The 12,667-nt window shown below is 47.8% G+C and overlaps 2 protein-coding genes across 2 annotated transcripts; one reads left to right on the top strand and one right to left on the bottom strand.

The window, feature by feature from the left end:
- Positions 1-4,918: 4,918 nt before the first annotated feature.
- PtA15_10A435 (uncharacterized protein) lies at positions 4,919-6,968 on the bottom strand (the record flags this gene model as incomplete). The annotated part of the gene is made up of 3 exons (XM_053160610.1): positions 4,919-5,886; positions 5,966-6,850; positions 6,941-6,968. 3 exons carry the CDS (start codon positions 6,966-6,968, stop codon positions 4,919-4,921), a joined length of 1,881 nt encoding a protein of 626 aa, XP_053024567.1.
- Positions 6,969-8,477: 1,509 nt separating this feature from the next.
- Positions 8,478-9,143, top strand: PtA15_10A434 (uncharacterized protein; the record flags this gene model as incomplete). The annotated part of the gene is made up of 4 exons (XM_053160609.1): positions 8,478-8,619; positions 8,750-8,896; positions 8,976-9,064; positions 9,138-9,143. The coding sequence occupies 4 exons, from the start codon at positions 8,478-8,480 to the stop codon at positions 9,141-9,143; spliced, it is 384 nt and encodes a 127-aa protein (XP_053024566.1).
- Between the last annotated feature and the right edge of the window lie 3,524 nt (positions 9,144-12,667).

The following is a 12,667-nucleotide window of genomic DNA, read 5'->3' as shown; positions in this document are numbered from 1 at the left end:
CGAAGATGCCTACGAAACACTCCGTTGACGAAGTGGAATCCAGCTCTGACTCCAATATTGAACACTTAACACCTTCCGCAAAGAGCCAAGAAAGCAGCAAGAAAAGCTGGGTCTGGCAATATTTCAAGACGACAACCATCCAGGGTGTTTCTCACAATGTTTGCCAGGCAAACAAGACTCCCAGAGGCGATAATAAGTGCCTGGCGAAACTTGCGGTTGACAAAAAAGGATCCACTAAAAGTATGTCCAATCACTTGGAGCGCTGTCATGGAATAACCAAAGGAGGAAAGTCAAATACGGGTGCTATCACTAAGTTCTTACAGAAGGGAATATTACCAAAAAAACTCAACAGCGACACCTTGACCTCTGCGATTGCTCGTTTTTTTATCAATTGTAATATCCCTTTCCACAACATTGAACATGAAGATTTTCGAGAACTACTTCGACTGATCAACCCAGACACAATGCGACTTATCTGTGGAAAAGATACTCTTGCGGAATTCATACGCAAATCTTTCCAGCAAGGACAACAAGTTATCCGACATCAGTTCCGCGGACTAGAGTCTAGAATCAGTTTGACATGCGACACTTGGACGTCTCCTAGCAATATATCTATACTCGGCGTTACTGCACACTGGATTGCAAAAGACTTTTCTCTCAAGTCGATGATCTTGGCTGCAATACCAATCGAAGGAAGCCATGCTGGAGATAATCTGGGAAGTCACCTAGCCAACATACTCGCAACTTTTGGCATTTCCAATAAGATCTTCTGTATCACCGCCAATAACGCATCTAACAATGGGACTATGGGGACCCATTTGGACGGTGCAATCCCTTTCAACTCAAAGGAATGTTTGCTTGGTTGCATGGCCCATGTCATTAATCTTGCTGCTCAAGCTGGAATAAAAGCATTCACCAAGCCGCCACCAGCGCCGGAAACACCTGCGAGTCTCTTGGGTATTCTAAACGACCAGCCATCTACGGTTGAAGTGTCCTCTATTGTCTCGCGCCTCAGTGGCTTCGCAACATTCCTGAAGCGCTTGCCGCAAAAATCAGCAGCCTTTGACGGAATAGTCAAAGGTATCATTGGAAAAAAACTGGCAATGATCCAAGATGTTGCAACAAGATGGAATTCAACATTTGCTATGCTTCAAAGGGCATTAAAACTTCGTGCTTGCATAGTGATTTTCTGTGAAACGAACGATTTGAATGAGAAATACGGGCTCTCTCCGGATGAATGGGTGAAAGTTGAACAGATCTGTAAATTCTTGGAACCTCTTAACGAAGCAACTGAAACAGTTTCACCCGATAAAACTACCACTCTCGTCTTTGGTGCCCCGGTATACATCTGCTTGATACAAAGGCTCAATGATGTGCGTCTTTTCAACCACTTGCTCCCCCTACATCATTGTTTTTCTATACTAAATCTTTTTTTTGGTATCATGGTGAAACAGGCTTTTACAAAGTATGGAGAGCGCGAACTCATCCCCGCTGCCAAAGCAATGCTCAACAAGCTGAGAGGTTACTTTGACGCTTCTATAAAAAAACCAGTGTACCTTTCTTCAATGTTGCTCGATCCTTGCATCAAAACCAACGCACTCACCTCTGAAGCCCTTGTGTTGATGAAGCTGAGCAAGGAATCAATTCTTCGGCAGTTCAAGGAACAAGCCGAGCAATTTGTTCTTAATCATTACAATAAGAATAATGACAACGTTCAAGAGAAGGAAGCTGTTACTAGAAACACCTTGACAGCAAGTATCTTCAAAAAAAAGAAACGGCAGATCAGCTCACTCGATGAAGAGATTGACTTCTATCTCAACTTGGAATGCGAGGACGAATCATGTGATCCCCTCAAATATTGGAAAGCCAATCACGAACAGTTTCCGAGCCTTGCAAACATGGCAAAGACCTACCTCTCGGTACCCGCTTCGAGTGCTCCCACCGAGCGAGCCTTCTCTTCAGGTCGCCACATTCAAGACTATACAAGGAATCGACTCAATGCCACCACCCTCGAGGCATTAATCTGCTTGAAAAGCTGGCTCCTTCACAATGTTATCGATATCCATGACATCAAACTCTCCTCAGAATAACCCAGCCCTTTCTTCTTTGTATGCTGAACCATGATATCTACTTGAAATGCAAAAAAAAGCCATTGTTCTCTTTTTTTTCTCTATCTCGCCCCCCTGGCTTTATACCCAGGTATCCGATCGGATACCGGGTTTCTGAAAGTGCATCCGCGACCCGAACCGACCCGGTATCCGGTCGGGTACCACCGGATCATCAGGGTCCGGATCGCAACCTTACGTCGGACACCCTGATGGCGCCGTTCTGCCACACGCCGCCAGGACGCCATCCAGCCACGCCCTGCGGCCATCTCGGGTGGCGCACCTAGGGCAGCCCAGAGGGGCGCCAACCCGACCGAGGCGCAGGGGGGGCAACCTCAGGGCTCCATGGCTGGATTTCCCGCGGGCGTCCATGCTGAGATTGTCGGGACATCGGTCTGGGGGATGGCCTCAGGCCGCCTACAGGTATGCGAGGTAGACGTGCTCTTCGACGGCATGCTCCCGCCTCTAGGGTCACCGGGATGACATGCCTTGAGATGCCTCAGGGTCCGCCGTTGGCTAGCAGGCAGGCGCGCACGTGGGGACTCTATTGAGGCCACAAAGAAAGTCCAGGGTGCCAACACCTCACGGGCAATAACACACAGGGTAAATGTTTGGAGGTATCTCTTATAATTTTCATTAGCAGAACATCAATCTCAACAAAGGTACCAGATGAAATGGCAGATTAAGACAAAAAAAATGAAACATGAAAGATATAGGGATATGAACAAAAGGGCAAGTTGTGATGAGATCAAGAACAAGAGCTGATAACTTTGATAGCGCTAAAAATGAAACCTCCATGATGAGTATCACAAAGAGGAAACCTAAAGGGAGCTTGTTCAGGGAGCTTTGAGAAGGGTGTTCAAGAAGATCTGCTCGACCTCCCAAGCGCCCTCCCACAGCATGACCCGACAGGAGAGAGCTTTCCCCTTCGCAGTCTCGGCCTCGATCCGACGGGCCAGCTCTCAACGACTCCTGACGAGTGCCACATCGCCGCTGTGTATGTGTGTGTGGAAAGAGTCGTCAGACAACAGCAAGGATGGCTGAGAGATCAGCAGACTCACGATTTGAGCACCCGGCTGATCGGACAGTAGTCGTTGTCCCCGTCGCCGATGTATGTGATCCGGTTGAACGGCTTGGAGGGCCCGCGGCGTTCCAAGTAGGCAATCAACTCGGCGGCTGTGGTAGAGAAAGAAACAAATAATAAGAAACGGATTTGCAGAGAGGGGGGGTATGATGACGGGGGGAAAGACCTTTGCACATGTTGGCGCTGCAGCCAAGGGTACAGCCGTGCTGGCTCTCCTGAGCGTCGACCCGGCGACGGAGGAGCAGCCGGTCAGCGTTCTCCGGGTCCCAGCAGGCCGGGTTGGTGATCACTGCGCCGTCGAAGCGGGCCCAGAGGCCGTGGTGTCTGAGGACGAGCTCAATGAACATCGTATTCGAGTTCGAGAGGATCAGCAACTTGCTCGCTGTCTCGGCCGCCCCATTCTCTTCTCCTTCTTCTAGCGTCCGTGAGAGCGCCTCGATCGACCGCTTCATCGCCGGATGCTGCTCACAGTACAGCCCGAGCATCAGCAACCGCTTGTCTGCTTTCCTCTGAGCTATTTACCAGGGGTAATGTCCCAAACGCTTCGGTGATCTGGGCCTGTGTAAATCCCCGATTGGCTAAACGTAGCAAGCAATCAGATACAAAAACAATCATCAGGAGGTACTTGGCAAGGCGGAAGCAGGCTGAGGAGGGGATTGTTACTAGGTCGGACTTACCTGGGGGGTGTGGGGACTTACCTTACAAGTAGGGGGCAGGGGTGGATTTATTCATGATATCAGAGAAGTTGCTTGTATGGGGGGAAAGGCTCGTATGGGGGAAAGGCTCGTATGGGGGAAAGGCTCGTATGGGGGAAAGGCTCGTATGGGGGAAAGGCTCGTATGGGGGAAAGGCTCGTATGGGGGGAAAGTCGGGGGAAAGTTTTTTCGGGCAGACAAGAGATGTGTTGACTTGGAGCAAGGTGGTACATGCAATATATATCACCAGGTCAGGGTTAGGTCTGGGGCAGGGAAGCCGGGTCGAGGACCACCAACACTGCCCACCCTCATCCATGCCGCGGGCCTGCCGGAGCCAAGCCGGCTGGATGGCGGCTCATGGGCCCTTTGATCGCCCGCACCTGGACGGGAAGCCCATCGGGCGTCCTAGCCGCTCCGGCGACCCCAGGACGCAGTGGCGGCTGCCCATAACCAGTGGCGCCATCTGGACCCCTGCGTCATCCAGGCGACCGGCATGGACGCCCCCCTGACAGCCGGCGGTGACGCCTCCCCTACCGGTGCGTCACGCTGGCATCTCACCGGGGCGGCCATCTGGCGCTCAGGTTGGTGGCATCTCAGTGGCGCCCGAGGGGCGCCACCTATGCCCACAGTCCCGGTGGCGCCCCCTAGCATGACAGAGTGGCGCCTGTACGGCCCTGGGTCCCTGTCACGCCACCGTGGCGCATGGAGTGCTGGGACGCCAGCTGGACGCATCGGCTTTGCCCGATCTGCCCCGCTGTGTAGTAGTAGTATCTAACCCATTTTGGAATTTCGGAGACGAGGGAAATTTTTCATGAACCGCATACTTAATACAAGGTTAGATTTGTTGGGGGCTGCAACAAACTGTAAACAATTGCCCCGGTTTTTTTTTTTCGGTAAACAATACAAATAAAAACGATATCCTTAAACAAGAAAAAAAAAGAAGCGGAAGTACATTGATGCCAAGACCGCAAATGCAGATGAAGGAATGCAGCGCGGCGGAGGATTGAGTGAGGGTATGAGGATGTGTGGACTGATCAAGAGTAGGACTCCCAGCCTACTTGGCGGAGTTTGTCGACTTTGGCCAAGACTTCCGATTCCATTTGAGCCATGTACGCGCTCATCGCTTCGACCAATCTGGGCATTCCGGTGGAAAGGATGCGGATGGCGAGGAGGGCAGCGTTGGTGGAGTTACCGATGGCGACGGTGGCGACGGGGATGCCTCGGGGCATCTGGACGATCGAATGCAAGGAGTCAACCCCGTCGAGAATCTTCCCCTTCACGGGCACGCCAATCACCGGCAAGGGCGTTAAGGCGCTCACCATCCCGGGCAGATGGGCCGCCCCGCCAGCTCCCGCAATGATCACCTTGACCCCGCGACTGACTGCAGACCGGGAAAAGTCTACCATCCTCTCCGGCGTCCGGTGCGCCGAAACTATCGTCAGCTCGTGAGGTATTTGGAAGAGCGGATGCGAGAGAATTCGGGAAGCTTCGATCATTGTTGGAAGGTCGGAATCGGATCCCATGATGATCGAGACTAGCGGGGTCGGGTCCGAAAATCCAACCGGTCGTTCCGTCGTTGGTGGGCTCTTTATTAGGCTTTCCACATCTAGTTCATCTGTTTGGTTGCTGGGTAAACATCGGACCACCTTAGACACGATCTCTCGGACATCTGCATCACTTTCGCCAATGACATTGATATGTGCCATCTTTCTGCCCCGCTGACAGCCGAATTTTCCATACGATTCAACGCTGACACCTTTAAGGCCGCCCACCAATTCGAGACATCTCTTCACTTGTTTCTCGCCTTTCTCTCCACTCTCATGACCCAACACATTGACCATGGCCGCAGAGGGTACGGCCAGTTCGAACGATTCCCTCGGTGGTAAAGGCTTGGACGTGATTGCTAGGATATGCGCAGTGAATTGGGATACAGCCGTTGAGGAGATCGTATGGTGGTAGGAATTGTGAGGTCGAGGTGCTATCTCATTAACCAGGACGGTGTCTGATGATTAAAAGTAATGTGATAGGGCGTCAGACAATCTATTTGTTCCACAATGAGAGAAAGGGTAAGGGGTTCTTACTATCGGGCAAAAGGAACATTTCAACTGCAAAGACACCGACTGCGCCAGAGCCTAAGGCGGTGATAGATCGTTGAGCCACCGTTATAGCAGATGTTGAGGCCGATGGACCGCCGATGCGCAAGGGACTATGGACGATGTGACAGATATTGTCCTGATGAATTGTTTGGACGGGCGGGTAGACGCGAATGTTTGAGTCCGAAGAACCAGGTGAAGGAATTCCTTTGACGACCATGACAGCAATCTCACAGGTGAAGGGGACGAAGCTTTCGGCATAGAGCTTTAACTCAGATAGATCGGCTTTTGAGTCGAAGGAGGCTGGAGTTAATGCCCGGATCGCCCGGGGTATATCTTCGGCCTTCTTGACGAGGAAATTCCCCCGGCCATCATAGGCTAACAATCGACTTTTTAACATGAATGGAAAGGACAATTTGGCGGCGGCTTGCCGAACTTGCTCCTCGATGTCGGAGGCCGAGGGACATTGTGGTATTTCTTCAAAATCGGAGACGGGGATGCCAGCTTGATTCAAAAAGTGTTTCTGTTTAAATTTATCTTGAATGATCTCGATCACTTCTGGATGAGGATAGATCTTGATCGGATTGGTCTTGGAGCGACCCGGCTGCTGATTCTTCAAGAGGCTCTTGAGGATGGATACGTTGACATGCTCGATCTCGATCGTCAGGATGTCGACCAACTTGCTCAGTCTCTCGATATCCTCCATCGAATTGAAGCTTCCGACCTGGTGGTTCAGATCCGCTGGATGTTGGCTATCGATTGACCTTGGGTTCGAGACTTGTGAGGCGGGCGAATGCTCCTTATCCAGAGTTATTATCGGAATCCCGAGTCGGACGGCTGCCTGGACCATCATCCTACCCAGCTGTCCACCGCCTGGAATCCGACCATGCATTTGTTTTTGAAAATAAAAATAAGATCAGTCGTCTGGATGACATCCTGGCTCGAGTTGTATAGAAATCTGACCTAGAACCCCGATCACTTGCTCTGACATCTTGGATCCGAAATGCGTAGTGTTGATTGGACCAAGTCAAGAGAGTCTGCGTATAACTCTCGCTCGAGAGGCAAGCTGACCATGCCCCGTTTGTTTCGGGAAGTTTGAGGAAGTGTGAATTGGCCGCCTGTAGGGACTCGGCCCCTCGGGCTACCTCGGGAGCGGCGAGCTGCGGCGAGCGCAGTACAAGGCTTATCACAAGTCCCTCGCTTCGGAAGTTCGGAGGGCCCCGAGCTTAACTAAGCTCTCCGAGGAGGCGCGAAGCGTCTCCGAAGGAGAGGCTTACATTCAAATAACTCCTTGTGGCAACCCCACTATAAATGGGCGGCACCAAAATGTATGAATTTCCCAACCATATTGCAAAATGGTACGCACGGAAAATGTATCAATGGCCTTTTTTGCCCTTAAGGGTGGGCACCTCAAATGTATAAAATTTTCCTCAGAGAAGGGAGGGTAGTAACCAGAAATGTATGAATTTATGAGGGGAACATAACTGCTCTCTCTCTCCACCCCCCCCCCCCCCCTCAGCTTGTAATCACAAGTTCCAACAACGGTGAACATCAGCTAAACCATGACTTGATGATTGAGCTGCGCAAGAAACACAATACAGAAAATCGACACCACCATTCTGGAAACAAGAAAAGAAAACAGAAGAATTTCCTTCTAGCTGCTCGGACCCAATCCAAATCACACCCGGATAAAGCACCTCAGCCAAGTGAATGTAGCAAGCTGGTTGCTCTAGTACTTAAGGAAAACATGTTGCAACAATCTTTGATTGCCAGAATGCATCAGTGGAACATTCAGGTTCGATTCAAGCTATCTGATGTGCGGAACACATCAACACATGTTGATGTGAATGCCCAGCTGCGTGTCCAAGGTGGCACCATCCCTGAAACAAACCAATTGATCTTTGGTAGATATGTGGTAATAATAAAGGACAAGGTAGGTTGTTATACAAACTCTCTGTTCTTGATGGTACAAGAACTAGGAACTGTGAGAGTACCTAAGTCCATGAGCGCAAAGGGGAGCGGACTGTTCTGTGGCGGACAGGGAGGTCAGTCAAGAAATGAGAGGTCTGAGCGGCTGCCGCAGACTATGAGAAAGTGGAGAGGTATATTGTTGAGTTGTCTGTTAGTCTGCTACCATGATGTATCACCACAGTATGGAGGGCTGTCGGATCGACCCATGAGCACTACCAACCAACCACCCAGCTGGCAGCCACAAGCGTCTGTAGCCTAGTTGGTAAAGGCAGCACTCTAGTATGTGTCTCAGCATAGCTGAGGTTGTGAGTTCGACTCTCACCAGACACATCTTCATTTTACAGTCTCTACATATATGAAGTAAGCACGGCCCACTTCACCTTTCTCCCACATTCCAGCTCGACCAGTCTCACCTCCACCTCAATATGATTCATTTGCGCGACAAGCACGGCAAATCAATCAGTTTTCATTTATTTATTTTTATTTATAGCCCTATTATTTATAAAGTCCTTAAAAGCGATATTACATGATGGTCAACCAACCAAATGTTACGCGAGCTTCAACGGCGGCAGCAAAGAAGTTGAAATCCTTGTCAAGCGGGAAGGACGCGACTGAAGTACATAAGGCATTAGTACCGTTACCGATAGATGGTGAGGAAGTCAACGCGACTGGTGAGTAGCTGCAAATACCATATACTGTCGAGTGTCACTCCAGAAATTGGGAATATGTACCAAACAACTGTGAGATTCTCCAGGAAAAAGGTTACAATACTGAAACTGGTTTGGTTTCCGTTTTAAAAAGATGGTAGAATGGACCCAGGATACATACCTGTTGATAACCGTGCCAATGATCCTTTGGTGTTTGATGACGAGGAGGAAAACCTGGGTGGGAAGGATAGGGAAGAACCAATAGAACCGGATTTCATAGAGTATATGAAAGCTGTTCCAGGTTAGTGATAAAAACCACAACTTAATCTACCGTAAAGGAGATAAGTATTGATTTATTGTGATGATTTAAAATACGTTAGATACGGAAAAGAATCCTGTCAATCCAATTTCTGGGTTGTTAGAACAAGCTTTAGCCGCCCAATTAGGTGGACGCACTGAGATGGCAAACGTATTCATGAAGGCTATACAAGATTTAGGATCTAAGAAACTGAACAGTATTGATCCAATTTCTGTGGTACCAGAAGTAGAAGCAAATGATGGCAGTCTAGATTATGCAGAAGGCATTGGCACATCTCATGATAATGTTGGCTACGCTCCTTTTTTAGATGAAAACATCAAGAAGCTTTGCGGTCCTCTCCCGTTGACAATTTTTAATAAAATTTGGCGAGGTAACGCAATATCTTGGCCGTTGAGAAGCGAACAAAGAATGAAGAATCTTCAACTGTCACTTACTATAGAGGTTATCCTTTTGTACCAGAATGGCACATGACTCACGCGCATTGGACATTCAATCACCGGGATTTTGCTCAAACTCTGATTAATGTATACAACAATAAGAAGTTCGCCAACAAGCTGTTAGAACACAAGAAAAACGTCAATGACATAACAGATACTAGGTGCTTCATGATAGGTTTCCAATATGATATGATCATGTGTCAAATAACTTTTTCTAGCCAAGTTAACGTGAACAGAATCCTCAAGATACCAGACATCTCGAAGATAAAAGAAGACGTTGTTGAAAGTTGCTACAACACTTGTTGTAATTTTGGGGAGTTGAATTGGGACAAAAATTATTACGCACCAAATTATGGTCACTGCCATATCGACCCAATGACTGGAAACGCGCGGTTGAACTTGCAAGCAAACAATTTTCGTAACACTCCATCTTCCCACATCCAACAAACAAATCAAGTGAAGCAACAGCCTCAAAGTAATCAGATGAATCAATTTACAAAGCAGAATCAAACCAGTAACAATGGTCAAAGTGTGCAAGATTCAAAGAAGAGATCTAGGTCGGGGTATAAGGGTTCGCACTTGATCAAAGGTTATAACGATAGAAGATTGAGTTCCAACCCACCTGCTAGCGGATCTGGCCCTAACAATAATTTGAACAAGTGAGATTTCTAATCTCCTATAACTATCCGCATGTTGTAATAACAATAAGCAAGTGTTTCTTATTGTATTGGAACATGTTCTTTGTATTTTATCTTGGTGTTTCCCATTTGATTACAAGCTGTCTTCACTATTTCTTACAAATTTTCTCATTTTTCTTCAATTTTTTTTGTTTCAAGATGTCTTTTGCTTGGTGGCAATAAGAAAAGAACATTAGATTGGCCCAAGAAAGTTGTGTGCGAAATGAACATTCCTTTTTGGGAATATGCTTTAAAAGCGGCAAGTTTGGATGACATTTACAAAGATGTTATTACCACCAGGAAAAAAAAATAGTCACTTGATGGCAAGTGACATGATGCAGCTTTGGTTTCTGCTCCAGAGCTACTCCAGCGCTGCTCCAAGTCTGCTCCACCAGCACTTGTAGAGCTTTCAGGACTGCACCAGAGCACTCAGTGTGGCACAGTCAGCTGATCCTAATTTTTTCCCAGGAACAGCTGATGCTCATCATAAGCTGAGCAGTAAGCATTGACTGAGCCTGGGCCAAAGCTGAGCATTGGCTGAGCCTGGGCCACAGCTGAGCATTGGATATTCCAAGCCTGAAACAAATCCAAGTGTCAGCTGGACCAAGAATATTCCAAATCTGAGCATCAGCTTAGCCAACAATGGTCCAAAGCTGAGCATCATCTTGGAAAAGGCTTGTGCAGAGCTTAGGATCAGCTGGGACAATACTGTTCCAAAGATTAACACCAGCTGGGTCAAAGATTTTCAAAAGCTGAGCATTGGCTGAGCCAATGCTGGTACAAAGCTGAGCATTGGCTGAGCCAGGGCTGTTCCAAAGCTGAGTATCAGATTTTTTGAGACTATTCAAAAGATTAATATCACCTGAGCCAAGGCTGTTCCACAGCTGAGCATCAGCTGAGCCAAGGCTGGTCCACAGCTGAGCATCAGCTGAGCCAAGGCTGGTCCACAGCTGAGCATCAGCTGAGCCAAGGCTGGTACACAGCTGAGCATCAGCTGAGCCAAGGCTGGTCCACAGCTGAGCATCAGCTGAGCCAAGGCTGGTCCACAGCTGAGCATTGTCTTAGCCAAGGTTGGTCCACAGCTGAGCATCAGCTGAGCCAAGGCTGGTCCACAGATGAGCATAAGCTGTTACAGGAGTGGTCAGACTCAGAATCTGAGCATCGGCTGGGCCAAGATTTATCCAAAGCTGAAAATCAGCTGAGCCAATACTGGTCCAAAGCTGAGCATTGGCTGGGCCAATGATATTCCTAATCTGAGTCTAAGCTGAGCCATGACTGTAATAAAGCTGAAAATAAGCTGGGACAGGACTTGTTCTGATCTGGGCAACAAAGCTGAGCATGAGCTGGGCACCAAAGCTGAGCATAAGCTGGGAGCTAAAGCTGAGTATCAGCTGACCAGAAATGGGGATCAGTGGTGCCCAGCAAAAACTGAGGATCTCCTGTGGAAATTCTTAAACTGGTTAGATGGTGGGTAGATGGTGGGTAGATGATGGGTAGATGGTGGGTAGATGGTGGGTAGCCCGCTGGAGCTGGCATGAGGTCACTTGTCATCAAGTGAATATTTTTTTTTCCTGGTGTACGGGATTGAAGAATGGTTTCCATCAGGGGATTCCTAATCATGATTTGGGCACCCTTCCGTGGTATGTTCCGGCTAATCATAAATCGGCAGAACTAGCAGCAGAGAAGATAACGAGGTCTTTTGAAAAGGAGGTCACAGCAAGAAGAATGTTCGGACCATTCTCAAAAGAGGAATTGAGTAGAAAGTACAAACATTTTAGGGCATCTCCTTTAGGCGCAGTAGTAAACAACAATAGTTCAGTTTGGCCAATAAACAATTGTTCTTTTCCAAGGAATGATCCAGATATTCCTTTGGTAAACTCTTTTATCAATTCTGACAATTTCCAAACGACTTGGGATGATTTCAAGACTGTGGCGTTGTTTTTCACACATTTACAGGGTGAAGTTTCTTTGGCGCTTTTTGACTGGGAAAAAGTGTATAGGCAAATCCCTACACACCCATCGCAATGGCCTTTTTTGATTGTACAAGATTTGGAAGGTGGTTTATATATAGATACACAGATTACATTTGGAGGCGTCGCAGGTTGCAGTTTGTTTGGAAGGCCAGCAGATGCTTGGAAAGAGATTATGGAAGATGAATTCGATTTGGTGAAGGTGTTTTGTTGGGTCAATGTCAATCTTTTTGTCAAGAGGAAAACCCAAGATGCAGGAAATTGTTGACTTCTCGACAAGATTAGGGGTTCAAACAAATGAAGAGAAATGCACAAACTTCTCAGACAAACAAAAATTCATCGGTTTTATTTGGAACAGAACAGACAAGATGGTCCGTTTACCTGAAGCAAAACTGAAAGAGAGGATTAATCAAGTAGCGGTTTTGCTTATCAAAGTACAAATTTTCTTGTTTAATGATATTGAAATCCTAGCGGGCCGTTAGAATCACGTGGCATTTGATTTACTCCAACTAAGAGCGTACCTGAACAGTCTATATAAATGGATGACGGGTTGGCGACACAAGTTTGCAAAAAGATCTGCTCCAAAGGAAGTTTTAGAGGACATGGAAGTGTGGTACATCAATTTAGTAAAATTCAAACAAACAAGGCTGATACCTGTTAGACAACCCG

The sequence above is a fragment of the Puccinia triticina genome, chromosome 10A (assembly GCF_026914185.1).
Source record: "Puccinia triticina chromosome 10A, complete sequence".
In the NCBI taxonomy this organism is placed as follows: domain Eukaryota; kingdom Fungi; phylum Basidiomycota; class Pucciniomycetes; order Pucciniales; family Pucciniaceae; genus Puccinia; species Puccinia triticina.
The sequence above is the reverse complement of the archived record's forward strand: the minus strand, read 5'-3'. Positions and strand labels throughout refer to the sequence as shown.